At 50.2% G+C, this 27,409-nt stretch overlaps 2 protein-coding genes across 4 annotated transcripts; one reads left to right on the forward strand and one right to left on the reverse strand.

Annotated features, from left to right (window-relative positions):
- Nucleotides 1–1,335: 1,335 nt before the first annotated feature.
- On the reverse strand, nt 1,336–21,084 carry grk6 (G protein-coupled receptor kinase 6). Of its 3 annotated transcripts, none has more exons than XM_055502124.1 (17): nt 20,861–21,084; nt 16,197–16,292; nt 10,576–10,688; nt 8,822–8,899; nt 8,021–8,121; nt 6,832–6,924; nt 5,693–5,756; nt 4,569–4,709; nt 4,242–4,432; nt 4,111–4,148; nt 3,639–3,728; nt 3,361–3,569; nt 3,151–3,288; nt 2,933–3,070; nt 2,725–2,859; nt 2,376–2,443; nt 1,336–2,345 (listed from the first exon to the last, which is right to left on the reverse strand). In XM_055502124.1, exons 1-16 carry the CDS (start codon nt 20,910–20,912, stop codon nt 2,393–2,395), a joined length of 1,728 nt encoding a protein of 575 aa, XP_055358099.1. In that variant the 5' UTR covers nt 20,913–21,084; the 3' UTR covers nt 1,336–2,345; nt 2,376–2,392. The 3 variants fall into 3 exon arrangements, with proteins under 3 accessions (XP_055358099.1, XP_055358098.1, XP_055358100.1); XM_055502123.1 differs by having other exon boundaries at nt 20,776–20,869; XM_055502125.1 differs by lacking the exons at nt 10,576–10,688; nt 20,861–21,084 and having other exon boundaries at nt 16,197–16,287.
- A 1,102-nt stretch (nt 21,085–22,186) lies between these two features.
- Nucleotides 22,187–26,571, forward strand: nop16 (NOP16 nucleolar protein homolog (yeast)). Its single transcript, XM_029173747.3, has 5 exons — nt 22,187–22,397; nt 22,625–22,733; nt 24,662–24,728; nt 25,172–25,278; nt 25,947–26,571. Exons 1-5 carry the CDS (start codon nt 22,291–22,293, stop codon nt 26,094–26,096), a joined length of 540 nt encoding a protein of 179 aa, XP_029029580.1. The 5' UTR covers nt 22,187–22,290; the 3' UTR covers nt 26,097–26,571.
- Nucleotides 26,572–27,409: the final 838 nt, after the last annotated feature.

The following is a 27,409-nucleotide window of genomic DNA, read 5'->3' on the forward strand; positions in this document are numbered from 1 at the left end:
ATGCCCTGGATCTGAGTGTTTGGAGTCAAGTGTGAATGAGTCAAAGACGCATGGGAGGAGGACACTAAATGGACAATGCCAGAGTGGAAGCCAAGCGTGGGATCCGCCCCAGAGAGACAGGACCACAAAAAGCGAAGCGGCGGCGGCGCTGAGTGACGATCAGAGTGTGGGTGAGACACAAAGTGTGACTGGATGACGTCCGATCCAGACGCGACACACGTCCGAACACTGAAGCCCTTTGTGGGACTTCCCTGCTCAGTGTGTCAGCATCAGTGAGCAGCACAGCGGCGCTTCATGTCCCAGCTCTCACGTGTCACTTACTGTGGCCACGCCCCTGCCCCGCCCCCCGCATATGCCCCTGTACACTGACCACGCCCACTGCATATGCCCCTGTACACTGATCACGCCCCCTGTCCCGCCCCTGCATATGCTCCTATACGGTGGCCCCGACCATGCTCATGTACACTGGCCACGCCCACCACCCCGTCCAAGCTCTTTACGATGGCCACGCCCACTGCCTGTGCTCCTGTACACTGACCACGCCCCCTGTCCCGCCCCTGCATATGCTCCTGTACACTGACCACGCCCACTTCCCCGCCTGTGCTCATGTACACTGGCCACGCCCCTGCCCCGCCCCCTGCTTCTGCTTCCTGACCCCTGGCCTGCTTCCAGCTGTTCTACCTCTGCTTTTCCTCTTTAACATTGTCCTCAGGATCTTTTCCATCAGTTTAAGCCTCAGATGCTTCATATCTGCTTCGTTCTCTTCACCTGTTCATCGAAGCAGCGCAGTCCATGAGCTCTACATGTGCGTTGGCGTGTGTCTACTTACGTTATATTATATCATTTACCCCCCCCCCCCCGGTTGCCAAGGTTACTGTGGAAGATGGAGGACAGATGAGGAAATGTTGACAGCAGTGCTGCCAATGGACAATGTAATTAGTGTAGCTGCAGCTGTGACAGTTGTCATTTCTGCCCCCAGTGTAAAAATATAACCATGAATTACAGGAGCACTGAGCAACGCTTCCAGGTCTCACTTCCCTTGGACCTTTAACAGACAAGTGACCTTTTCAGGGCCTTAAAAAGCTCTGGAGCTTCATCACACCCTCCGTTAAAGCTGGAGCTTTGGGTGATTACTTTGTTTCCAGTTTAATATTGAGGTGTAAAAATGCCACCGTCGCGTTTCCCTTCGTAGCCTTTTGTTTGTCTGCTTTGGTTTCACCAGCGACGCTGCTGTTATAGATTCAGTCCACGTTCTGTGGGCTGTGGTTGTGGTGACATCAACATCCAACATCGGGACGTGTACAAGTACAAGCAAATCACAAGTGAACAGCGGTGAAGAGTGGTCTGTGTAGACTTTATTCCTGCTACAGCGTAGAAACAGTGTAAAGACCAGCGTTTGACGCTCGCTACAGCCAAAGTCAGAGTGAATCTAAAGTGAGAGCTTCTGTCGCCGTCTTCAGTCCAAACAGAGAACCTAGCTACAGTCAGAGGTATTTCAGTTCAACAGCTAAAAACAGAGGCTCTACAAAGTGAAGCCACAGACTTCAGCAGCAGCAGCTGAGGCGCTTCGGACCAGCTTCAGGCTCGGATGCAGGTTTTAAGGGAGGCTTCAGTTCCTCCTGTGGCCGCTTCGCTGGGCTCCGACAGCCTGCAGTTCATCTTAATGAGCCAAGGTTCCGTTCAGGTTGTTGAGGGTTCGTGAACTTCTGTCTCCGACCCGTCACTACGTTAATGTGCCCTTTGTTACCTGGTTACAGTGGCTCAATTCAGTCAAAGAAACCAGAGGCACAAACACCAACAACAGTCACATTTACAGTCACAGCAAGAGACGACAGCAGGAACTGAAGCTGCGATCAAGTAACAAATCAACTGTTCCAAGGAGTTCATAAAAAATTCGTATTATTGTTATAAAAACATCAGCAGACGTCGACAGAACGGCTCCAAATCATGAATCCATTAAGTCTGAGAAAACAAAGGCAGGAGGGAAATGGAAGCAGGAGAAGCGAAGTGGTCACAGTTCTCTGGTTTGATTCCCTGCAAATCAGGGAACGCTCAGTCTTCCGTCAGTAACCGCTGCCCTTGTGCCCACAAGCAAGGCACTTTTACAGCAGGTGCTTGTTCCAGAGCAGCTGCTCAGTGTCCGCATCGGTAACAGTGGAATGTCTGAACTCGAAGTCATCCTCGGACCAGAAGTGCAACAACCAACAAACCTCATCTCATGTTCGTCGTTGTGACGGAACGAGACTGTTTTAAATAACATTAAACATCAGGACGAGGCTAAAAATATACATTCTGACATTCAGAGATTACAAATATAAATGTGCAAAAGTTGTAAACACATGAGCGTGTGTGTGTGTGTGTGTGTGTGTGTGTGTGTGTGTGTGTGTGTGTGTCACAGCCTGGTGGGCTCATCGTCACTGTCACTGCAGTTACCACAACAGTCCTGTAGAGGGAGACATTCAGTGAGGAACTAACTAACGCAATGTAAAAGAAAGTTGTCAATCAAATGCTACAAAGTCTCAGGAAAGTAAAACATCAGGAGTAAAAGTTGTGCTTTTGAGCGATCAAAGAAACTAACACTTCTTTTTTTTTAGTTTCCATGTTCCTATTTTTTTCCTTTTAATTATATAACTTTTTAATTTATTTAGAAAAGTTGATGTAGGACTAAAACACTAAATAAATGAACATTCTCACGTGGTTCTCACGGAGAACGGTTCCACCAACCTGTCTGCCAAAGAGCCGCTGCAGGAGGCCCTGCTTGGGCGGAGGGGACGGCTGCCCCCTCCAGTCCAGGTCCGGAGGAACGGCACCGTCCTGGTAGAACACGTTGAGTTCTGCAAAACAGTCCGTCTCGATCATCTGCAGGAGAGAAGGTCACAGCTCTTTACTGGTGGACGTGTGGATGGAGCCTCGGCCTCGTGCTGGCGCCCACCTCATGCTGCCAGGGGATGGGAACGCTGCCCGTGGACACCTTGCTGTAGAAGTACTCGTCTTTGGGCTCCAGCTCCACACCCTTAACTGTGGAGAACTGCTCGATGTCCAGCACATCTTTACAGTAGATGGCCTGAGGCTGTGGGACAGGAAACACCGGCACTGCTTCATCAGGCTGTTCTGAGCGTCCTGAACCTGCACATCCTGGTTCCTACTTACGTCGGGGATGAAGGGCGTCTGCAGCATTCCTGCCTCCAGGCGTTTGAAGTTTATTGAGCGGAAGATGGGATGCGCTTTGACCTCGGAGGCTCCTCCGCCCTGGCAGCCCAGCCGCTCTGTGGGCTCCTTGGCCAGAAGCTGCAGGAAGAGTAAGCACAGGTGTGGTCTGGAAGTGTGGGACCCTGGGCTGCGCAGACGGCACCCACCCACCATTTTGCAGAGGGACTTGGCGTCCTCGGAGAACGTGCTGGAGTAGTCCTCCTCCACCTCCCTCACCAGCCGCTCCACCTCCTCCCGCTTGATCTTCTTCTTCCTCTGCTGGAAGGGCGACTGGCCTTCGATCATCTCATACAGCAGGCAGCCCAGCGCCCACCAGTCGGGGCTGAAGGTGTAGCGCTCGTTTTTCACCACCTCCGGAGCTGCAGGACGGGTGGAGTGAGCAATGGTTTGAGCTGGAGGTCTGAACTCGTCACCCAGAGGTCACTCACCCATGTATCCCACTGTCCCCACACGTCCCTTGATGGTCTGTCCCTCTGGCACGTGAACTGCTAGACCCAGGTCCGATATCCTGATGTGGCCTTAAAGCACACACACCATGAGTCACATTGACATCCTGCAGACGCGTGGAGGTCACATGCAGAGCCTGCATCGGCTGCGGCCTCCGGTGTCTGGGTTTCAGGGCTGCGATTAGAGCTCCCCCTAGTGTCTCCCCACAGAAACGCACCCTCACCACGAGGCTCTTAAAAAAGCTTAAAGCACTTTGTGCTTTTATTCAAACTAAATCAGCCGCCGCTGTTGATGTAAAGGACATTTGTTTCACTGCATGCAACTCGTTGATGCTAACAATCAATTTGGACATTGGTTCTTGTCCGCAGTGAAACGCTTCATTGTGAATGGGAGGATGCTGCTCATCCACCTCTGGCTTCGCGCTACAGACACAGATGAGCTGCTGCTACTGACCGTGGTCGTCCAGCAGGATGTTCTCTGGCTTCAGGTCCCTGTGAGTCGCAGACAGAGACGAGTCAGAGTCAGAGTCAGAGTCAGAGGCAGAACCGAGGCCATGAAGCAGCTCAGGTCCAGGGCTCACCCACCGGTAGACGATCCGTTCTCGGTGCAGGTCCTCCAGGCCGCAGCAGATCTCTGCGGTGTAGAACACGGCTCTCCGCTCGTCGAAGCCGGCTTCGCCCATGTGGTAGATGTGAAACTTCAGGTCTCCTCCATTCATGAGCGTCAGCACCAGGCACAAGGCGTCCTTCGTCTCGTAGGCGTACGCTAAGCTGACCTGCAGAGTCCAAATCAGAAGCGCACACCAAGCTAATGGCACTGGAAGCAGTTTGTGCTGAAATGGATCCAAAACCCATCTGTTTCACAAGCCGATCTGATTCTGCACCGAACCGACAATAAGCTGAAGAACCTACCACAAATCTGCTGTTGACCTTCTCCAGAATCTGCTTCTCGTTCAGGGCCATGGACTCGCCCTTCCTCTTCTTTATGCGCTTCTTCTCCAGCTTCTTGCAGGCGTACATCTTCCCCGTGGCTCGTACCTGACAAGCACACACCTGCAGACGAGCCAAGCAGAGCGTTCACCCCAGAACCCGACCCAGAGCCTGGTTCTGCTGCTGCAGCTTCGGGCCTCTGAATCGGCCCAACCTGGATCTATGGGCTGAAAGCAGCTTCTCAGTCAGATAAACTGCCTCTAATCGTCACCTAGTCATCGTAAAGCCTTCACATCACAGCTTTCTATTCAGACGGCAACAATCAGGAGCACATGACGTACACACGACATCAAAGAGCCTCTTAAGGCAGACGCTCGTGATCCACTTCTAATATTTGGTAAGAAAAATCCCTGTTTCCAGCGAGAGGCAGCGTTGATTCACATGTTGCTAATGTGATGTCATGTGATGTGCGTCCATTAAAACTGTTCTAAAATCTCTATCAAAGGTCTTTTCTCATCGGCCGAGCTGCAGCACAGAGACGTTATTCAGTGGTGGAAGGGGTGAAATCCCCCTTTAAAGGAGCCGCGGTGAGACTCGCTTCAGCTGTGAGTAACATGACAGCGGCCAGAAGAGATACGCAACGCCCGGACGAACACCCGAGTCACCATTAAACACCAGCAAACAGCGAATCCGATGGAGTCCAGCTCCCAGAGCAGTGGTTGGACCGGAGCCAGCGGGAGCTCGGAGGCCGGCGGCTCCTCAGCCTCGTGGCTCAACGGCGCCACGCTTGGTTCGCCTCGGCTACAGGACCAGGAGACTGGGCCGGCGGCCGTCCAGCCAGCGCTTTGTGACGATGAACCCAGTCTGAACTGGACCAGGCCACTGTTTGAGGTTGTTGAGACGGAGAGGAGGAGGTGGACTCTGTGCTCATCCTGCTTTCATTCTAAAGGCCACTAGAGGTCACTGAGACGAAACCTACAGTAACTACGGATCTAATGATCAACTAATGATCAGCAGTCAAAACAGGAAGTGACCTGGAGCTGAACAGTGATGAAGTTTCACAAGCCGATCTGATTGAATATTCATTTATAACATTTCGTGCCCACCTCTCCAAAGCCTCCTTTGCCCAGAACTCTGTACTGCCTGAAGGTATTCTTTGTCACCGGTTGCCTGTTGGACGGAGGAAGTCATTATTAAAACTATGACATGTCCAAGGCTTCAATAATTTAGCATCCAAACAGTAAAGATCTGAAGGAAACAGAACACATTAACAGAACATGGAGCTGTGGTTAAATTAACATCACGTTAGCATATCATCAGTAAAAGTAAGGTAGATTATGACTTTAAATCAATTATTAAACAGTGCCAATGTGACTAAATGCTTGTGAAGAGAACAAATAAAGTAATGAGAATGAATGTGAAAACGCCACGTGACAGTGGCTGACGCCTCTAAAAGCGACACCAGGAGGATTCATCACAAACACCAGCGGGTCGGTTCCTGCTCCCGTCGGACCGATCCACTTACCGGCTCATAAACACAGATGCTGCTGTCCCTGTTCCTGCAGCTGAGTGGAAACTGCATGAAACCTCCTCATTCCAGCGATTAAACCAGAAATCTGTACAGGCTCCGCGCCGAGGAGTGAAAGAACAAACAGCAGCTGAATCGCTCTAGGTTAAAGAAACAGCAGGTTCCAAGGTTCATCGCAGACAAATGTCCAGTCGGAGGTTAAGAAGCAGATGCTGTGTCCTTGTGACCTCGGTGACCCGACGTGAAGGCCCGACCCAGCTAGAACCTCTGGCTGATGGGCCCATTACTCTGTGGCTCTGAATCCAATGACGAGCTTTTATAGCTGGAGTCAGGAAGCTTCCAGCGCGGCCTGTTGGTCTGTGAGTAAAGGTGCATGTGAGCGCGGGGCAGAACCAAAGCCGGGCCGTCACCCAGGCCCAGTGATCAGGGCAGAGCCCATTCCCACAGGCTGCTCTGACTGGAACCAGACTGGAACCTGAATTACCTGCTGCACCTCCTGCTGAAACTTAACCAATCTATTAGCCTTTTCTGGCCTTTGATTCTCGCCCTCGTGAGGAAGGAGTGAAGCAACTCGTGCATGTTGCTACTGGTCCTGTGGTGGAGTCTAAGTCTGACAGAACCACCGTGAAGCAGCTCCAGGCAGCTTTGAAGTGGTGCGTTTGTGTGTGAAGAGGCGTGTACGTTAGAGGAGGAAGCAGAGAAGAACCTTCACGTTACCTCTCCAGCCATTTCCACTGGAGGAACCTGTTGTAGTACATGCTGTCGAGGTAGTCGGCGAAGGGCGCCATGCTCAGGTAGTCGTGGATCAATCTGGAAAAGAGAGGCCGCCACGTCACCGCCCAAACAACTGGAAGAACATGAGCAGCGAAGGCAAACGTGCAGAAATGAGACTAAAGTTACTGCGGCGTCTGAGACTTAGTTCACTTTTGAGGTTTTAGACCGGGTTCAGGAAAACAAGCTTGGCGCTGCATCCAGCAGAAGCAGCTTGTTGTTGAGCTGCCTGACGCAACAAACACGAGCAGAACCGTTAGAGGATGTTACACAATGCTTGAGTTTATGGGATGAGACTCTTCCTCATTAGATCCGTGGGTCTTCCTCCACCCCGAACCTCTCTTCTGCTCAAAGGTTTAGCTTATTTTCTTAGTCTTGAATGAAAAACACCTGTGTCACATTAACATAATATCCAATATTTTATATTTATAACCAGTATGATATGAAAACCTCGGTCAGTTGTCACACAGTGAACTTCCTCATTTGGGAAATGCTGGAGCTATAAGTGGTTACAAAACTGAGACCTGAAGCTCGTGGGTCATTTCTGGCCGGTTCAGCTCATAAACAGCCTTTAGCGTCACGAGGCTGAAGGTTATTACAACTGGCAGCGATTCTGGGGGATTTGAACCATTTTGGCCCAAAACAATAATGCAGTTTTATAAGTACAAATATTATAACTTAGAAATACTGCAAACAAATACAAAAAACGCAAAAGCCTTTCAGGGCGTTTGGTCTTCATGACTTTGTGCGATCCTTTCGCAGGCGCCGTGCTGACGTGTCTCTGTATGAATTCTAATTCATCGTATGTGCAAGCGTTTAGTGTGATTGTGAACCTGAATGAAAGCCTTGTTACAGATTTACCAACAGTAAATTCACTGACTTTTACACCAGCGCCTCCTGAAGTGAAGCCGCAGTGACTCATGACTCATCTGTTGGACCCTTGTGACTCACCAGATCCTGAGCGCGACAGTTCAGGCGTTTGCCCTGTGCCACATGTTTGATGAAGTGGTTCAATTCTTAACGGTGGAACAAGCAGCTCACAGACAAATGTGAGCAGCAATTTTCCTCCCATCGGCGCTGGTTCTGATGGAGGTGACCTGTCGTAACCCAGCTCAGCGAGTGGCTGTGACCTTACTTGGTGCAGTCCTTGAACAGCTCCTTACAGGCCTCCTGCTGCAGCTTCTCTGTGCACTGGGCCATCATGGCCTCCTCCACCTCAGGCACGTGGTCTTCAGACTGCAGAGACAAGGACAACGTCAGGGCTAGAAGAGACGGTGAGTCCCTGGAGCGGCTTCGGACGTTATCACGCCATTCAATGGTCATTATCAGTGGTTATCAGCCCATACGTATGAGCTGGTAGGTGCCCATCTACCTGCTGGCAGTGGTGAATAGGTGCGGTAGATCGTTGTCAATGATCCGTAAGGTTGATCACGGCTCGGATGATTTAACCAGCAGAGTCAGTAGGGGCGCTGTTGAGCGGTTGTTGTTCCGACGGGAAGATCGAAGTTTTGGATTTTGATTTATTAGCGAGCATAACTTAGCAAGTAGCTAGCGGTGTTGTGTTAGCTAACTGTAACCTGAACCCCCCCACCCGTTATCCAGCCCTAACCCTAACCACAATAACCTCTAAAGCTGCTTAACATAGCAACTTAGCTAGCTGTTAGCTGTTCGCGAGGAGGCAGAGCAGGCACCTACTGGCCCATTCTAATGCGCTGATAAGTTCTGATCAGCCCATTCGTAATGGCTGATAACATCCGAAGCGGGTGGTCCCTGAGGGAAGCAGGATGGAGCAGCACGTGCACTGCCCGCTCAGTGTTTGTGTAGTCATTCAGCGGTCTTTGTGAGTCTGGTTATTTGCATCTCCATCATGGGAGCGGTTCCCTCTGAGCCTCGTGATGTGGAAGCAGCTCGGTCTGAGGCCAGAACGTGCTGGTACCTTTGGGTTGAAGAACTTGTTGATGAGCTCCTGTCCGCCCTCCTTCCTCTTCTCATCAGGCGTCACCTCGTACTCGGCCTGAGGACACATCCAGAAGGTTAACGCACACAAGTCAACAAAAAACATGACAACACTTTTCTTTGTGTGGTCAAATTTAACTTCTCTGCTCGATAAGAGGAAAGTAAATAAGACATGAAGCTGCGTTAAACCCGTATCCACAGCTACAGCATCACCGACAGAAAAGTCAGTGCGGTTTCGAAACGCTTCGAGTGCTTTCACAACAGATGCTGGTTTCATCACAGCAGCTTGTGTGTGTGTGTGTGTGTGTGTTGTGTGCGTGTGTATGTGCGTGCGTGTGTGTGTGTTTTGCGTGTGTGTGCATGTGTGTGTCTGTGTGTGCGTGCGCATGTGTGGGTGTGTCTGCGTGCGTGCGTGTGCATGTGTGTGTTGTGTGTGTGTGCGCATGTGTGTGTGTTGTGTGCGTGTGCATGCGTGTGTGCATTGTGTGTGTGTGTATGTGCATGTGTGTGCATGTGTGCGTTCGTGCATGTGTGCGTGTGTACATGCATGTGTGTGTGCGTTGCGTGCGTGCGTTGTGTGTGTGTGTTGTCTGCGTGTGTGTATGTGCATGTGCGTGCGCATGCGTGCGTGCATGTGCGTCCGTCCCCTGATGAAATATTAACGTTCATCACACTGAGGCTTTTCAACTCGCTGGAACCACGGTGGAACCGAGCGGCTCTGGTCCGGGTCGCTCTCTGGTGTCGGCTCCGCTTACAGCAGATCTGCCATTGATCGTATCTGCTCTTCCTCGCATCCCCATCAAATGTGAATGATGTGCAGTGAAACGAGCATGACTGGAAAACTCCAAAGTGCTTCCTCTGTAAACGGACGCTAAGTGACAGCAGAGACGGCTCGAATCTCATTTTCCATCTCCATCTCAGAGAGGAGACAGGAAGCAGAGGAGAACATAATGGTTCCACGGGTCAGACTGGAGCCCATCTGAATGGGAATCAGCTGACAAACCTTCCGTGTGTTGGTACGGAACGACACCGACCCATCGGACCAGGGCACCGGGCTGCTCAGCCTCGGCCCATCACCCAGAGGCTCGGTTCAGCCTGTTCCACCACTAGGCCTGAACAGCACCGAGCGGGGGTGGGGCTCGTCACGCCGCCGCCGCGTTCTGGTAACCATGGTTACCTACAGCTTCTGTGAGACCACACACGTCCAAACAACAAAACATTCCTCCAGTGAGCACAGCCAGTCGTCACGGAGACGGATCGGCCGACAAGCGCGTGAAGGTTCACGTCCTGATCTGCGAGAACCCAACAGGAGATCCAGCACCTGAAAAAGAGCTTTCAGGGAAGCAGCCGTGCACAGAGGGAGCTCCTGCACAGACGGCGCTGCAGGACAACAACAAACCTCCATTGATCTAAAGAACCCGTGTGGTCTGTGAACAGACGCTGGTGTAGAGGTGAAGTACAGGCTCCTCTAGAGGCCGACTCGTCCTCTGAGCATTTGGGTCAGGACGGACGTGAGCAGAGCAAAGGCTGATGAGGCGTTCAGGTACCGATGAATGAGGTGGACAGCATATTCAGGTTCTCTACAGGTTCTCCAAAGGTTCTCTAAAGCCTGAGGACTTTCGTCAGTTTCGTATCAGATTGACATTTTTACCCCAGAGCATGATCTTATGCAAGCGACACTGTGTTAAAACAGGAACCAGGCCGTACACGCACGCACACACGGGCTCTTCTTACCACAGCATCCAGGAACTTGACACAGCACCTCAGCTCGGGCCGGGTCTCACAGAACTGTCGGAACAGCAGCCGTCCGATGGGCTGCCGCTCACACAGGCTGCTGTAGTCTTTCTCTGCGGAGACAAAGCCAAGGCCACGCACGTTACTGACCCAGGTTTTCACCCTGTCTCATGTAAAGAGGAAGACTTTTACTCTGAAAGCTTCACTGCTGCGGTCACGCTGAACACTGAACCCAAACACAAGACATGAAATACACAGAACAGTTAGAAAAGAGCAGAGGAAGGAAGCAGCAGTGACTGTGGCGGACGTGAGTAAAGGGAAGCTGGAGGCCGAGGATCCGCCAGGTCAGCGCCTTGTTCTTTACTGGGAGGTTCATTTGTTCTGGAGCTCAGATGAGTCCGTTGGCGTGACGTACACGAGGTCCTGACCTAGAATGGACTGAATATTATCGCTTGTTAGCCTATGCTACCTATGTTAGCCGACGTTAGCCTCTTTACCTGGCTGACCTTTGTTAGCCTTCGACGGAACCTGCCTTTTTTTCACTTTCAAAGCAAATTCAAGTCAGCCTCCAAACGGGCTGAGAGGAACCAGAACCTGTGATGACGGCCACAGGTCCACATCATCAGCCCAGCGAGTTGAAGCACCATCACTGTCAGACCCGCTGCTCACGTAGCGACGGAGGCTACACTGCTGCTGCTGCTCCACCCACTCAACATAACATTTGCATTGATCTGCAATAATAACTCCAGGAAGACGTTTCATTTTCCAGCTCAGGTTCCAAATACATTACACAAGTTACACAGATCCTGAAATGGAAACACTATTCTATGTAGATGTCAGACATCTACTTTGACTAAAGAAAAACACATTTATTTAAAGATTAAAACCAGTTGGTTTAACTAAAACCAAGTAAACTGCTTTGTTTGCTTTGTTTCTTTTACCAGTCCATTAACCCTCTGTCACCTGTCCATTAACCTTATATCACCTATCCGATAATGGTCTGTCACCTCTGCCATAAGTCCGTCACCTGCTTCAACTGTGCTTCAGTACAAAACAAAGGGCATGTGGATTTGCATGTGTTTCTTTAGTGGATGCAAAGCAGCACAGGACGTTTTGCGCACAAACAAATGTTTTAGTTTTTTGTTGTGAGAGAAGCAGCGAGAGTCTGTGCTCAAAGAAGCAATAAGTGACGACCGGCCGTGTTTGAATGAGATGTGGCGTCTGGACCCAGGCTCCACTTCCTTGCACTGGTTTGTGCCTGTGATACGAGCAGTGTGACGGGCTGACGTCGAGCTCAGAACAAACACAATCACATGTTGCTCCGTGTCAGAGCGGATCCGTCAACCTGTGACGGACCTCGGAGCTCCCATCCTGGGTTCCTACAGGAACAGTGGCTCCACTAAATGAGGCTGCACCGACCGGGGCACCTGCATCTGCCTCCGGGTCGGCCCAGTTCCTCCTACATGGACCCAGGCGGTGAATGACGTCGAAGCAGGAACAACAGAGTGAGTCACCAAGAGGCAGCACGGTACAAACCCCACCACGGAGCAAGACAACTAATTACCACGATTACAGTGAGTGTCTGCATCGACTGTTGGTTCTGTGGATCACTGGACCTTCTGACATAATGAAAGGATCCCAGGATGGTGCAGAACACGCCGTTCTGTACATGGACCCAACAATGACACGAGCAGCGCCGGGTCCGGCGTCGGCCTCTCTCCGACACTGGAACGAGCAGCCGAAGCCAAGTTCACTGTTGTGTTCTGTTCTTCTGTCTTTGGCCCTCGGTGTTTCAGCTCTCGGATGCAAAGCGGCGCTCTGGTGCAGTGACGGCGCTCTTTGTTGCTGCGCTGCACCTGTAAATGCAAAGCAGGGACGTCCGACACTCACCTGCAAAGCTGTGAGCAGCCGTGCCTGACGTGAAGCCGAGTGGTTCTGACGTTAACCTTTTAGCAATGTTCCGTTTTAACTGTAGAGTGGTAGAAACATGGAGAGAAATGAAGCCGCTGTGACGGGTCGGAACCGGCAGTGTGGAACCCTGAAAGCAGCGTCGGACACCCTTCACTCTTCTTGTGCAGTGAATTTCCTGCAGGCGCAGTCTCGGAGCAGGACGCTGAGCTCAGGAACGCGGCAGCAGGTGTGAAGTCGGGGACAGATTAGCAGAGAACACGGGGAAGAGAAGTGATAGGTGTTCTGCAGTTAGCGTTCTACCACCTGGAGGGGCCTGGGAGCGCCCACGTCCCACCGGAAGACCTGCAGGAAGTGAGACCTCCGGAGAGAGGGAAGTCTGGAGCTCTTTGCTCAGACTGCTGCAACCCGGACCCGGATAAAGGGTTGGATGGATGTATGGATGGAGGGGCTGACAGATGGATGGATGGATGGATGGATGGATGGATGGATGGAGGGGCTGACAGATGGATGGATGGATGGATGGATGGATGGATGGATGGATGGATGGATGGATGGATGGATGGATGGAGGGGCTGACAGATGGATGGATGGATGGATGGATGGATGGATGGATGGATGGATGGAGGGGCTGACAGATGGATGGATGGATGGATGGAGGGGCTGACAGATGGATGGATGGATGGATGGATGGATGGATGGATGGATGGATGGATGGAGGGGCTGACAGATGGATGGATGGATGGATGGATGGATGGATGGATGGATGGATGGATGGATGGATGGATGGATGGATGGAGGGGCTGACAGATGGATGGATGGATGGATGGATGGAGGGGCTGACAGATGGATGGATGGATGGATGGATGGATGGATGGATGGATGGATGGATGGATGGATGGATGGATGGATGGATGGATGGATGGATGGATGGATGGATGGATGGGTTCTGTAGGTATTTGACTACTGATCTGAAACCAGTTCACTGGCCGAGTTTCCCATGAGTCTTTGCAGGAAGGACAGGTTTGAAGGTGGTTTGTCCATGAAGCAAAGACGATGCGAATAAAGCAGAATGAATGGATCTTAATTTATGACTGAACGTTCACCTGCAGCTTTTCTATTCACACAAGACAGAAGGAGCAGGTTACACGTGTTCTGATTTCAAGCTGAGGTCGGCGAAGCTGCATGTGAGCGCTGTGCACGGTTTGCGGTGATGCGGTTCTCGACTGCAGACGAGGAGACGAGTGAAGCGCAGCCTCTTTCTGACAAACGAGGAAGTCGACGGCAGCGTGTTTCTCAGGACTTCCTCCCACTCGCATCATCGCTGAGCTGCTCTTTTACTTACTGGGTGTCAGCGGTGAACCTTGTTTTCCTCTCAGCGCGTGTTGTATCAGACTCATGCAGCTTCATTTGACGTGCAGAATGCTTTGGCTCAGCAGGGAGCTCCTGATCCGTCTGATCAGAACTAAATCAGGATGTGAAAGTCCACAACTTGTTTAAAAGCTGTTGGTCCAATGATTCAAACACAGAGTCAGAGCTCGTCGCGTCAGTGCTGACGCTGTGAATGGGAAGACGGGCTTCATGAATGTGGGTGGTTTTCAGCTGGTGTCACATGGTTCACCACCTTTCTCACCCGAGCCCAGCGTTTACTCTGACCCGGTCCAACGGGAACAGAACCCTTCTGCTTCCCAGTACGACTAAACTCAGCTCCACTGATTTGCAGCCATCGGGACGTGGAGACCTTCAGCGACCTCTGTCCTCCAGTAAACGGATCAGAACTGCGGTTCAGCAAATTAACCAGATGACCGGCACCGCTTCACGTCGAGCTGGACCGGCTGGCGGAGCTGAGGAGCGGCCTCACCGTCCGCAGCTGAGCAGCTGTTAATAATGTAATTAAAGGCACGAACAAGGGGAAACAAAGGGCCTGTGTGCGGTTCACAAGGTCACGGCAGAACTGTGTGGATGCGGATCCCAGCGGAAACAGACAAACAAAGGAGCGGCGCCGCTTTCATGGCCGTCAAGTGGAGCCGCTCTGTCCCAGAACGGGCCGGGGCAGAACCCTGCGGGATCCTCCTCCTCTGAGCACTCAGCGCCTGCGTCACCGAGCGCGACTTCCTGCCGCTCTGAGACGACGCAGGCGACCACAATCTGTGCACGGCTGCGAAAATGGAGCAGAACAATTGTCGTTTCCTGATGCAGAGTCAGAGATAACGAGCCTTTAAGCCTGAACCTGCTGATGTCCGTCTGTCTGAATGCGACAGACAGACGGACATCAGCAGCATCTGTGGAGGCATCAGAGGTGCAGCCTGCTTCCTCTTTCCACACAGCCACAGTTTCCTCCGTGGAGACATTTGTGCGCGATTCTTTTTTTCCACCAGTCAGAGTTATCGCGCTTTGATCTGCGCTTCAGGCCGATCAGCCATCTTCTCCTTCAGTACCTTCTGCACGAAGGCCCAGATCAACCAGTGCTGAATGGGCCGTTTGCTCAGTGAGATGCTCCTTTTTCAGCTACAAAAAGCTGAATCCAGAGAAACTAAAGGAGGCGTTAGTGGAAGAGTTACAGCAGAGAAATGAGCGTTAAAAGGAGACGCTAGCTGCCGTGAGCTAACGTTAGCTGCCGTGAGCTAACGTTAGCTGCCGTGAACTAACGGCTAGCTGCCGTGAGCTAACGTTAGCTGCCGTGAGCTAACAGCTAGCTGCAGTTAGCTAACGTTGGCTCCAGCATTTACTGGTCTCCTGAAAGGAGCTGAATCCACAGCAGACGCGAAGCACTGCAGTGATTCAGGAACCCGGTGCACGAGGAGGTTCAGTCTCTGAATCACTTGTCTCCAAAACCTGTTTTTGTGGAAACTCAGAGGGTGTTTGCTCCGTTTGTAACCAGAGCAGCTCATTGCAACATCCAGGCTGAAGGTGAGGAGCACCTGGAGGCAGCGCTGCTGCTCAGACAGGCTTCGGGTCGGATCCAGCGGCTGCAGCTGCATTAACCCAACAGCCTCCCTCCTGTGTTTGCTGTGAACGCTGACGGCCATGACAGCAACACGAGCATCTGATGGACGGAGCTTCACTTCCTGTGTGAAGGCAGAGGCTCTGAGAAGATGGTGGTTTCATTTCAGTAACACACATCGTGTCTGTGCCTCGCGTCACCGCCCATCGTCACACACAGAAGCACAAGCAGATTCCTCCTAAACCCATTCCGAGTCTGATGACATGGTTCGGTGCTGCTCCACACGTGGAAACTGTGGGAGCAGCTTGGTTTCTGTCAGGTACAGAGAAAGGAATAGAAGCTGGAGCTGCTTGAAGCGGGGTTGCATTCACTGACACTGCAGAGGGTGGGAGCTTTGTCTGGAGCCCAGTGTGCAACTATTCCTGGACTCCACCAGCGCCGCCTGCACTGCACAGGCTTTGGACTACGAAAAATCCAGAGAACAGGGTTCTCAGTGACAAGAGCCAACGCAATATGAAGGTTCCTGAATCAGCAGGTCGCAACAGAAGGAACAAGTTGAGAGAACGAGAACGAGAAAAGGAAGTTCCGTCAGTGTGGTTCTTCTCATCCAGACCTTAAATCAAAGGTCCAGATGAGCTGGAGCGCCGGTCACTCTAAAGGATTGGCTGAAGAGCTGCTCACAGTTGCCATGGATACGGCCGCGTGAATGTGGATCAAAGCATGGCTTTTACTGTAGGTCAGTGAGATGAAAGCCGGGTTGTGCTCTCACCTGTGCTTTGTCGCAGCTCCTCACACAGACTTATGTGCGGGAATTGCAGCATCTGCTTCCATTTCTTGCTCTTTCCTTTTCGATTCCCGCCGCCTCCTGCAAAACAAACCGGTTTGGTTCAGAATGACTCGGTTCAGCTTTAAGACAAAGCACCAGGATGTGGAAGAAGCCGCTGGATGTAAAACCGAGGCCAAACCGCGTTTATTCAGGTTCCGTCTCGTGTGTGTGCACGTGTTCATGTGTTTAACGTCAGACGAGGACAGTGAAAAGAAGAAGAACGTTAGCTTCAAATGCGCCAACGCGGCAGCTACGCAAAGGTCACCGCTCTCAGGGCGGCTTTGTTCTGCAGGTTCAGTTTCTTCCAGTTCTGAGGCTGAACCCGCGTAGGGTTAGGGTTAGGGTCAGCCTGGTGCCACTCATCACCTGCCACTCACCTGCTCCCATTCTACAGACGCAGCAGAGAACAAACATCCACAGTCAGTGCTGGATTCCTCCGTGGCTTTGGGTCAGAACCGTGTCAGAACCATGTCAGAACCATGTTAACGCTTCAGACCCAAACCAGAGGAACCTCCACTCTGGCTCCAGCCCCTGGAACATGCCAGAGCAGTTTCAGGTGCAGCTTCATTCAACACAACAAGAGCCAACATGACGTCTGCTGACATTACGACGCTTCAAGTCTCTGCAAGTTCTGTTCATACGAGTGACGCGAAGCAGCTCGAGTTGAGGAAAACCAAAAGGTTCAACAGATAAGAACAGACGTCATATTCTACCAGTTTATCTGAGCAGCTCGTGTTGGAGTTACAGTAGATTTACTCTAGATAATTAACTCTAAAACACAATGAAGTGGAAGACGATGCATTCAGGTGCTGCCGGGCCGACAGAACCGGAAGAAGTCAGGCTCATTCATGGTTTGTGTTTCATTCAGCTCTACACAAACTGCAGCTGAAGCCTCTCAGCAGCAGAAGGTTAAGTCGGATGCAGAGAATCCTCCGGTCCTGACGTGGAGAAAGTCCTCGACCTGCTTCAGGATTTGCTATTCAAATAATCTGCAGACACGTTGTTGCTATAGATGCAATGTGAACAAGTGGTTTGGTTTGTGAGGATCTCAAACGACCTCATTTCACTGATGGCAGCAAAAGGAAGGAAGGAGTTGAGACACGAGGCTGATTACTGCATCTGCGCTTCGTTCAGGTCATAAAGGTCACTGCTGCGTCCGTCTGACGCTCTCCATGAAGCCAGGGCTCCAGACATCACCGTATCATCAGCATCAGCGCTCACTTCACCAGGATTCCTCCAGCCACAAAGATGGATGTTAAATAAGAGTTACGGAGAGGAACCAACAGAAGCCGAGGGAGCGTTTTCCCCATCGCTGTAATAGAATATGTCACTCTAGGATCCACAGTCATCGAACGTTTAGCGTTGTGCTTTAACTTAGCTTTAACCAGAGCACTACCAGTCACCAGTTACCAGTCATTAGTTACCAGTCACCAGTCATCAGTCACCAGTCATCAGTTACCAGTTACCATTTATCAGTTACCAGTCACCAGTTACCAGTCACCAGTCATTAGTTACCAGTCACCAGTCATTAGTTACCAGTCATCAGTTACCAGTCATCAGTCACCAGTCATCAGTCACCAGTTACCAGTCATCAGTCACCAGTTACCAGCCATCACTCACCAGTCATCATTCATCAGTCACCAGTTACCAGTCCATAGTTACCAGTCATCATTCATCAGTCACCAGCTACCAGTCACCAGTCCATAGTTACCAGTCATCATTCATCAGTCACCAGTTACCAGCCATCACTCACCAGTCATCATTCATCAGTCACCAGTTACCAGTCCATAGTTACCAGTCATCATTCATCAGTCACCAGCTACCAGTCACCAGTCCATAGTTACCAGTCATCATTCATCAGTCACCAGTTACCAGCCATCACTCACCAGGCATCATTCATCAGTCACCAGTTACCAGTCATTAGTTACCAGTTACCAGTCACCAGTCACAAGTTACCAGTTACCAGTCACCATTCATCAGTTACCAGTTACCAGTCACCAGTTACCAGCCATCACTCACCAGTCATCAGTCACCAGTTACCAGTCATTAGTTACCAGTCACCAGTCATCAGTCACCAGTCATCAGTTACCAGTTACCAGTCACCAGGTACCAGTCACCATTCATCAGTTACCAGTCACCAGTTACCAGTCACCAGTCACCATTTATCAGTTACCAGTCACCAGTTACCAGTCACCAGTCACCATTCATCAGTTACCAGTCACCAGTTACCAGCCATCACTCACCAGTCACCAGTCATCAGTCACCATTCATCAGTTACCAGTCACCATTCATCAGTTACCAGTCACCAGTCACCATTTATCAGTTACCAGTCACCAGTTACCAGTCACCATTCATCAGTTACCAGTCACCAGTTACCAGCCATCACTCACCAGTCACCAGTCATCAGTCACCATTAATCAGTTACCAGTCACCAGTTACCAGCCATCACTCACCAGTCACCAGTCATCAGTCACCATTCATCAGTTACCAGTCACCAGCTCACAAAAGCAGAGCAATCGTCCCCAAGTTCCACTTGTAGGACAGAAGCTCAGCAATAATTCAGTCAGGTGTTAAAAATCCCATTTAGAGAAAGATCCCAACAGGAAGATGTTTGTTCTGCTCCTCATGAATCTACAGAGAACGTTCACAAAGTTACACATTCTCCACACAGCTTCGTCTGGAACCTGCGTGTGACTGCCCACAGGAAGTGGCACGAGATTCAAGGCTGAAATAAAAGCTCAGATCAGATGAGCCTCTGTCGCGTTCTCCACGTTTGCTTGTTTCTTCTTTGCTGCTCGCTTCTGTTCCGTTCCACTAATTACTGTAGCGCAATAACGCAGAGCAGCTCCTGAACCCCCGAGAAACAGCTGCTTTTCCCAAACAACCATTAGCACAGTCCATGAGCGAGGAGACGCCGGAGCACAGGTTCGCCTCCGCTTTCGACATCTTTTGCGCCTTCGCTGTCTTCATTTTCGCCTTTGTTTTCACCTTCGCCGCCTTCATCTTCGTCTTCGTCATCCTCCAGCTCCTGGACCACGCTTCCTGCAGCATCAGAGAAGTGTCTCTGATGCTGCAGTGCTGCAAGTGATCAGCTGACAGGAAGTGAAGTAAATGATTAGCAGGTCATGCAGCTCTGGGGATCGACAGCATCCGGTCCCAAACACTGGATTTAAGCTGCAAACAAAGCATCTGGCTTAAGTTTGGTTTAAACAAACAGTGAGGCTCAGTGAAAAGGTTGTGGTCCGGCTTCAGATAACTGTAACATACGTGACATACCAGCGATGCCAGTCTGGAGCCCAGTCCCCGTCTAATGACTGGGTCCCTACAGATGACGTCGTAGCTCGTGAGTCTAAACTGTTCCGACCTGATAAAGACTTTCAGACCGCATTCTTCAGCTTTTCTTCTTCTGCAGCTTGTAGGTTCGACCAGGAAGCAGCCACGGTCCTGATGCAAAGCAGCCTTCAGGCTGAATGGAACCACGTTCCACTTCACTTTGCATCGGCCTCGCTGCCTGTTTGACTCCACCTTCAAACTTAAACGTGTAACATTTGCACATTAGCAAATGACCGGAGCTCTGTCCGAGGGCTAGACTAACGCCTTTAACGAGCTCCAGGCTCCCAGGTCAGAGGTCAAGGGCTGCTAGGTGTGATGCCTGGCTCAGGGGCACTTCTGCTGCACAAGGGTTGAACTGCAGACACTCTGTGATCTGAGCGATCACACACTCACCCCGTGTCCGTCTGACAGGTTATCAGTCGCTTAACGTCCACTCAAACGACGCTACCTGCTGAGTGTGCAGACTGAGCCGTGATTGGTGCGGGCCAGCGCACGTGCCCACCTGCAGGGACTCAGTAAGAGGAAGCCGTGCTCAACCTCAGCGCGGCACAGCTGCTGCGCTGCACATCCTGTTTCACAACGACAGGACGATGCTGCAACCTCAGCGAGGGAAGCCCGACGAAAAGCCCAGCGGCAGGCGCTTCCGGGCCGCTGGGCTTTTCGTGGACTCCGCGTCTCCGAACTCTTTGGAAATCTGCCGCTCTTGCGCGCGGAGCGGCAGAAGCGGTGTCGTTCGGCTGCACGCGGCGCTCGCTACAACACGGAAATGCGTGACAGGTCGATGTGACCGCCGCGCGTTTGACTCGACACAAACCAACAGATAATACGTCACTGAACCCAACACCCAAGTGCCCAAAGCAGCCTTCCCAGAACGTGTGGCCGAACCGGTCCGCTGTTATAACTGGTGGAGCGCGTCAACGAGGCGGGCGCGGGTCGGTGTCGCAGAGCTCCGATCACAGTCGGGCCCACGCCGAACTCAGCGTGGTTTGTTCCGAAGTCGGCAGAGGGTTTTAGGGCGGTAGCGGCATCTGCGCGAGCTTCGGACCACGAACTGAAACTTTCAACGAACAAACTTGTGAACGGAGTTCGGTCGCCGAAGCCTCCGCGGTAACGGTGGCGTATTCTCGGCTGCTCCTTTCAGATTTCAAATCAGAAGGTTCGAGCGCTGGCCAGAGGTACGTGCACTGACCCGTCCTGTCCTGTCCCCGATTCGGCGCATGCCTCCACACGCCGCTGCGGTGCCGTCGGAACCGGGCCCGGGGCTCCATCCTTACCTTCCCGTGCTTTCAGCAGCACCGTGTTGGCCACGATGTTCTCCAGCTCCATGATGACCGGCTCCTGGTCCCCTACGGCGCCTTCACTTCACTTCACTCCGTCCAGAACCTCCTCCCAGCGCTCCGCTGGTGCAGTCCGGTCCGCACCCTCCTCACCTCTTTCCCCTCCTCTTCCTCCACCTCCTCCCCCATCTCTCCGCCCTGACGCTGCTGTCACAGAGAAGGAAGAGAAAGAGTGGCGAGAAAGCTGTTTAATGAAACACAGAGGATAGAGACGACAGACGTCTCACTCTGACGGCGTTTCCAGAGACCGTCCGCTCCGTCAGGTCCACAGGTCAGTCAGGGTCAGTCCGTGCTTGAGCTCAGCTCAAACGTTGTACGGTTGAGGCATCACAACCTTGTCAATGCCAGAGGTTCTGTTCTGGATTGGATTGGATTGGACTGTACAAGTACTTAATAAAGTAGTTACATCAGTCACACATCATGTAAAGGACTGAGTCAAAGTAAGGGAGACCGTTATTGTATTTTGTTGATACTGCAGAGAAATCTACCATATGTGTAACTTCTGTCTTTATTTTTAATTCCAAAGACAGAACAAATTATCCAGTCACAGTTTTGATTTGTGCAGCTGTGATTACATTGAAACACACTTCCAACTAGATTTAGTACAAAATCCTCCTGTTATTTACAAATCCTATGGAATCGACTGATTATCTTACCAATTGAATTATTACCTGGAGCTCTCTTTAAAATATAAAAGTCCATGAACTAAAAAATGTGTAATTAAACTAAAAATCACGCCAGCTTCTTTGTCCAAGGCGTCTCTCCTGAAAAAGGTCACTGAAAGCCCAGTGATGCATTAAAAGTTCATCCACCGCTTCTGGAGACGGAGTGCAGCAGCCCACGCGGTGCCATTACAGCTGCTGATCAGTATTCATCCCTCACTGATTATCTGTGATGTTTTCAGACTCCACCTCTTTAATAAAGTCTGGACTCAGACAAACCAATGAACATCATGTTTTACTGACTTATACTGACATCTAGAGGAAAACTGCAGCGTGATGACGTTCTAAAGGAGATCGTCATTGATAATATTTGCTGCTGAGCTGGGAAGTACTGGGTGCCATGATACACAATTAAAATAATAATAATAATAATAATAATAGTTTGATTTAAAGCCAGCATGAATGAAAAACTGTAAAACTGCTAGCTATAGGTCAGTAAAATTGCTTTTCATTTTAAAACATGTGTATAAACGTCATTCAATTTCTACTTTTGTTTTTGTAGACGTGCGCATACTAAAGGTCAAAGGTGAAAACGGGCGTGGTCTGTGGTCATGTGACACAAACACGTGTTTCCGGACCCTGCAGCACGTTGGTGCTTCCTCGCTCGTTTTACTGAGCTGCGAAAACAAAGTAGAATCTTCAGAAATGGTGAAAGTCAGGAGGTCGAAGATGAGGCAGAAGTTCAACTATAACCAGGACCGAAAGAAGCTGAAGAAGAAGCTAATTAAGAAGAACAACCCGAGGATAGAAAGGTAAGATTAGCATGTTAGCTAGCAACAGTGGGAGCGAACTGGGGGCATGTTTGTTGTCAGGAACCTCATGTTCAGTACACACCTGGTGCCGTTTGGTGCAGATAAACACGAGCTGCTTCCAGCGGCGGTGATTTCTCATAACATCAACTCCTTCACTGAGACGAATACTTACGTCAGTGTGTGTTTTTGCGTTATTCTAAAACAGCGACTCGTCTCTTGTTTCCTAGTGAACACATCCGAAATGCCTGGGACAACAAGAAGTCTTTGTCCCGGAACTTTCGGGAGATGGGCCTGACAGCTGATCCAAATCGCGCTCTGCCGTTGAAGAAACAGACGGTGAGTCCCGGCTGATGTTTTGGTTTAAACCTGTTAGGATGAGAATAATGTGTAGGGGCAGAACCTGAAACTCTTCCAGGTCGTAAAACAGCATTAAGACCAATTCATCATTCCGCCAGTGACTCAAGTGCATTAATGTAGTTATTATCTAGGATTTTTACATTTCTTGTAGTTTCTGTTTGAGTCAGGAGGGGGCGACAGATTTCAAGATTCAAAACACATCATTAATCCCAGAGGGAAAATGTTTTCCACACTTTGATCACTGTCACAGTTGGAGGTACACACAAGGAGGTAGGGAGCTTAAAGTAAGAATGCTAACGCATCTACACACTCACAGTGTGGGAATTGAAGTTTGTGTTTGCACAGTACAACGCAGTACAGTACAGCGGCGTGAGTATGAGGTCATTGGAAGGGTTATTGCACAGTGTGTAAATTTAAATCTTGCACCGGTTTGCACAAATGTTGCTCAGAAAAGTTGTTGCATATTGTGTAAACATTTAATAATTATATAATGATGCACAGAGTTTGCACAAATATTGAAGGAGGTGATTACTACATAACCACTGATGCAGTGGGTAAGTGAATGTAGTGGGAGGTAGTTAACAGTTCTGATTGTACAGTCTGACAGCAGCAGATAGGAAGGATCTGCGATATCTCTCCTTCACACAGTGAGGATGAATCAGTCTGCTACTGAAGCTGCTCCAGAGCAGACAGTGAGTCCTGGTCCAGGATGGATGTGGGTTCAGCCAGGACCCTCCTTTCACCACCTCCTGCACCGTGTCCAGAGTGCAGCCCAGGACAGAGCTGGACTTGTTGATGACCCGGTCCAGTCTCTTCCTGTCATCACTGTGATGCTGCTGCTCCATCAGACCACACGTACACGATGATGATGCCTCCAGAGTCATAGAAGGTCTTCAGGAGTGGCCCCTCACTCCAAAACACTCAGTCTCCTGAGCAGGTAGAGTCTGCTCTGAGTCTGTCAGTCCATTAATGTCCTCCCCATGAGGTTCACAGAGAGCCTCCCAGTCAGTGTCTTCAAAGACGCTCTGCAGAGCAACGCGGTCGTCATCTGTCCACCTTTTAACGGTTTTAATGGTGGCGGCTGCCTTTGAACCTGAGGTGTGTGTTGTGGCAGCAGATGAATCAAATTGTGATCCGACTTTCCCAGAGGGGGGAGGGGGCCAGTGGAAGAGTAGACATCCTAAACATTAGTGTACATCAGGTCCAGTGTCTTCTCACCTCTGGTGGGACAGCTCACAAACTGGGTGAATGTAGGAAGTGACTTGTCGATGCTGGTGTGATTAAAATCACAGCAGATCATAAAGAAAGCGCCACAATGTGTGGGCTGCAGGTTGGAGACGGCCGTCTGTATGACATCACACAGAGTCAAGTATTTTGCGGCCGATCTTAGTGAGATCAGCTGATAATGACTGTGACTGGCTTTAACAACTGGCATCTATTGTAAGCAGGAAAAGTCGCCTGTATATCACAGCGAACACAGGCACAGACAACTAACGAATGTGAGTGTTGGGCACCAAGTCGCCCGCCTGTGGAACTCTGGGCTGTGGGTGAAGACAGGAGTCCACAGAAACGCGTCTGGATCCCAGGTCCTTCCAGCTGTGAGTTCACGGTTCTTCGTGGATAACAGGGACAGTTTTCTTCCTGGAAGAGTTTTCTGTGTAACTCAGAAGGACACTGGGTCAGTTTCTCAGCAATGAGATGTTTATTTCATGCAGCTGAAAAGGTTCCAGTCATAACGTGTTAAATGAGGCATGCGTTTTATGCTCTAATACTGAATGGATGTGGTGGCTTTTCAGTCTTCAGACAGACCGGTTCCTGTTTCTGCTTCCTCTCATGTGATGCAGTTTGTTTTCCAGCTACATCAGACAGGGTCACGCACTGATCATGATGTGTCTGTTCATGTCCAGCTCCTCAGTAAAGACGCAGAGACCAAATCTCCGGCCAACATTGTGACCAAGCCCTACGTTCTGAACCGTGAGTGTGTTTCACCTGTTTGTGCGCTGCTTTGAAACGTGGCTGCAGGTGTGTTACTTCCAGCAGCATCATGTTTTAGTTGTGACGTACATGTGAACCATTGTGTATTCTGGGATTTAGTTAATCTTTATGTTCAGTCATGTCTCAGATGATTATAATACAATCCAGAAGAACATCTCCTTTAACAAAGAGCTTTGTGAGGAATCTGGAACATTAGCTTCAGGCTGTGATACAGACCCAGTAGCTGCTGACCTGTGACCTTCAGCCTTCAGTTTATCCTGTTCGTGTGCTGTTTTTACTCTTACAAATGTAAATGAGGTTTGCAAAGGGACTTTCAGATACTGGCCCTTTTTTTGTTCAATTAATCTTTGAAGACTTTTAAGATAAAGAAACTCAATGTGTCTCCAGCTCTAATGTTTCCTTGTTCGTGTGGTTTTGAGCAGAGCTGGAGGAAGAAGCCAGTCGTCCGCTCCAAGTCCCAAAGACGTTGTCCTCCGACCTGATCCAGTACGCTCAGTACATGATCCGAGAACACAACGACGACTACAAGGTACCAGGCTCGGACGTTCTAACACATTATAACTCAAGTCGGACTCTGAAAATGGTGATGGTGAGAGTGCAAAAGTTAGATTTTAATCAGATTTCAGGGTTTGTCCAATTTGTTTTTCTCTTGATGACATGAATTGTGAAGACAGGCCAATAATATCGAGTGATGGATTAATGTGACAACCTTGGTTGCAACGTGCTCAGCCTCATTTTGTTTTCCATGGTGACTGTGATCTGCTGGTTGGTTTTCTTGAGGAGTGAGCTGTTGAGCAGAAGAGCAAATGCAGTGTTAGTGCCATGATTTCCCTGCACAGCTGCTGGCTCTTCGTGTTTGCCTCATGGCTTTAGATTGAAGAGACGGGCGAGTGCACAGCAGACAAAGGGCTGCCAGCGTGTTTATGCTCAGCGCAGCGACTGAATGCTGCTCGGCCTCTCGTCAGAAAGAAGATGTGTTCAAATTGATTTCCAACACTTGCTTTAAATGGGGTTGTGTCAAGAGAGGAGACAGTGTCGTCCTTCATACTACAAATAAAATATCCTTTTGTGTCCCCAGACTTTGCCTCTAAATAACTGTCGCTGATCAGCAGCAGGCGACGGGTGAACTGTTATTACCATGTAATATTGATGGGCTCGTAGCTTCGAGCTGACTTTCCTGTTTCCTCCTCTCTGCAGGCGATGGCCAGAGATGAGAAGAACTACTACCAGGACACACCCAAGCAGATCAAGAGGAAAATCAACGAGTACAAACGCTTCCACCCGGAGCACTACAGCCGCTTTGTGAGCTCGCTGGCTGCGCCGGCGCCGGCGCCGCCGCTCCAGTAGACGCGCCGCTGGCTCCGCCCTGGACGTGGCAGCAGGAGTGGAGCCCCGGCCCTCAGGCTGTCGCAGGCTGGGCCAGGAACGCAGAACGCGGGGACTAGAATATTAAGTGAGAGTACGTGGTGGCGTCCAGGGGTTTGGAGAGACCAGCGCCGCCTCTCTGGGACATTTCTCTCTCGCTGTTGTCAGTTCTCATCAAGAACCTCAGGAACTTTTCCTGACCGATCACTTCTGGTGTAAATGTCAAATGTGACTGATTTTGTGTCTGCACAGCTGGAGAGTTTCCCTCCTGCTCTGGTGCTTCCCCTCGTCCACGAGTGCTTCAGGCGTGTTGAGGCCTGACTGCATCACTTTCCACTGCAGACGTTGGAACCAGCAAGTGTCGATACATTCATAGAAATAATCTGATGTAAACGAAGTGAGGTAACCCTCATTTACTGCTCATTTTATTCTCATTAAATCTAATATTACAGTTTTATTTGCATCGTGTTTGGGCTCTTTTCAACCAACTGTTCACATTCACACCTGCTTTCACTAGCGGTCATCTCTCATCAGAACATTCAGGCAGCGTTAACAAATAGAGCAGATGTGAGGTCACAGTGACCTTCAAACTAAAACACGCCGGCTGCTGCCGCTGCGCAGCGGTGTCAGACCTGTTTATTCCACAGTAAAGATGTCACAGAAATAAGACGTGCTTGTTGTAATACTCGTATTTGCAGTCAGAGGCATCAGTTACTACTACGCAGCTATGAACTCCAGAAGCAGACGTGGGCGCTTGATGGTTTTTACTTGACACAGCGTGTTTAGACTGCGTTAGATTCATACTGAAGGTTGAGTTGGATAAACAGGACGAACATATAAACCCATTTAAAAAGCTTTTACAGTGTTTTGACTTTTATCTTTTTATAAAATCATCACTATGATTAAAGGATAAAAGACAAACAGAAGCTGGGGAAAGACCACAATGTCAGGCACAGACAAAAAAACAAAAGAATTTTGTTCAGTTGAGGATGCTGAGCAACAAATGAAGGCAACCGAGCTGCATCAGCATCGGGAGAACAAATCTGCTTCATTGTCAGTTAACCCTATGTTCCAGACATTGTGTACCAGACATACGCAACTCTAAACCTGTACAACAATAGAATATAATAGAAAGCCATTAAAGTCACTTCTACATAAAGGACAGACATAAGACAATAAAGGTTTAAAGTGTCTTCTCCAGCTTATGGGCTGCTGTAAAGTGAGTCTGTGCAGGGAAATGAGGAGACTGGAGTGGTTGCGTGTATGTGTGAGGTAGTGGGGGGTCTTTGTGTTAA

The sequence above is a fragment of the Betta splendens genome, chromosome 14 (assembly GCF_900634795.4).
Source record: "Betta splendens chromosome 14, fBetSpl5.4, whole genome shotgun sequence".
Lineage (NCBI taxonomy): Eukaryota > Metazoa > Chordata > Actinopteri > Anabantiformes > Osphronemidae > Betta > Betta splendens.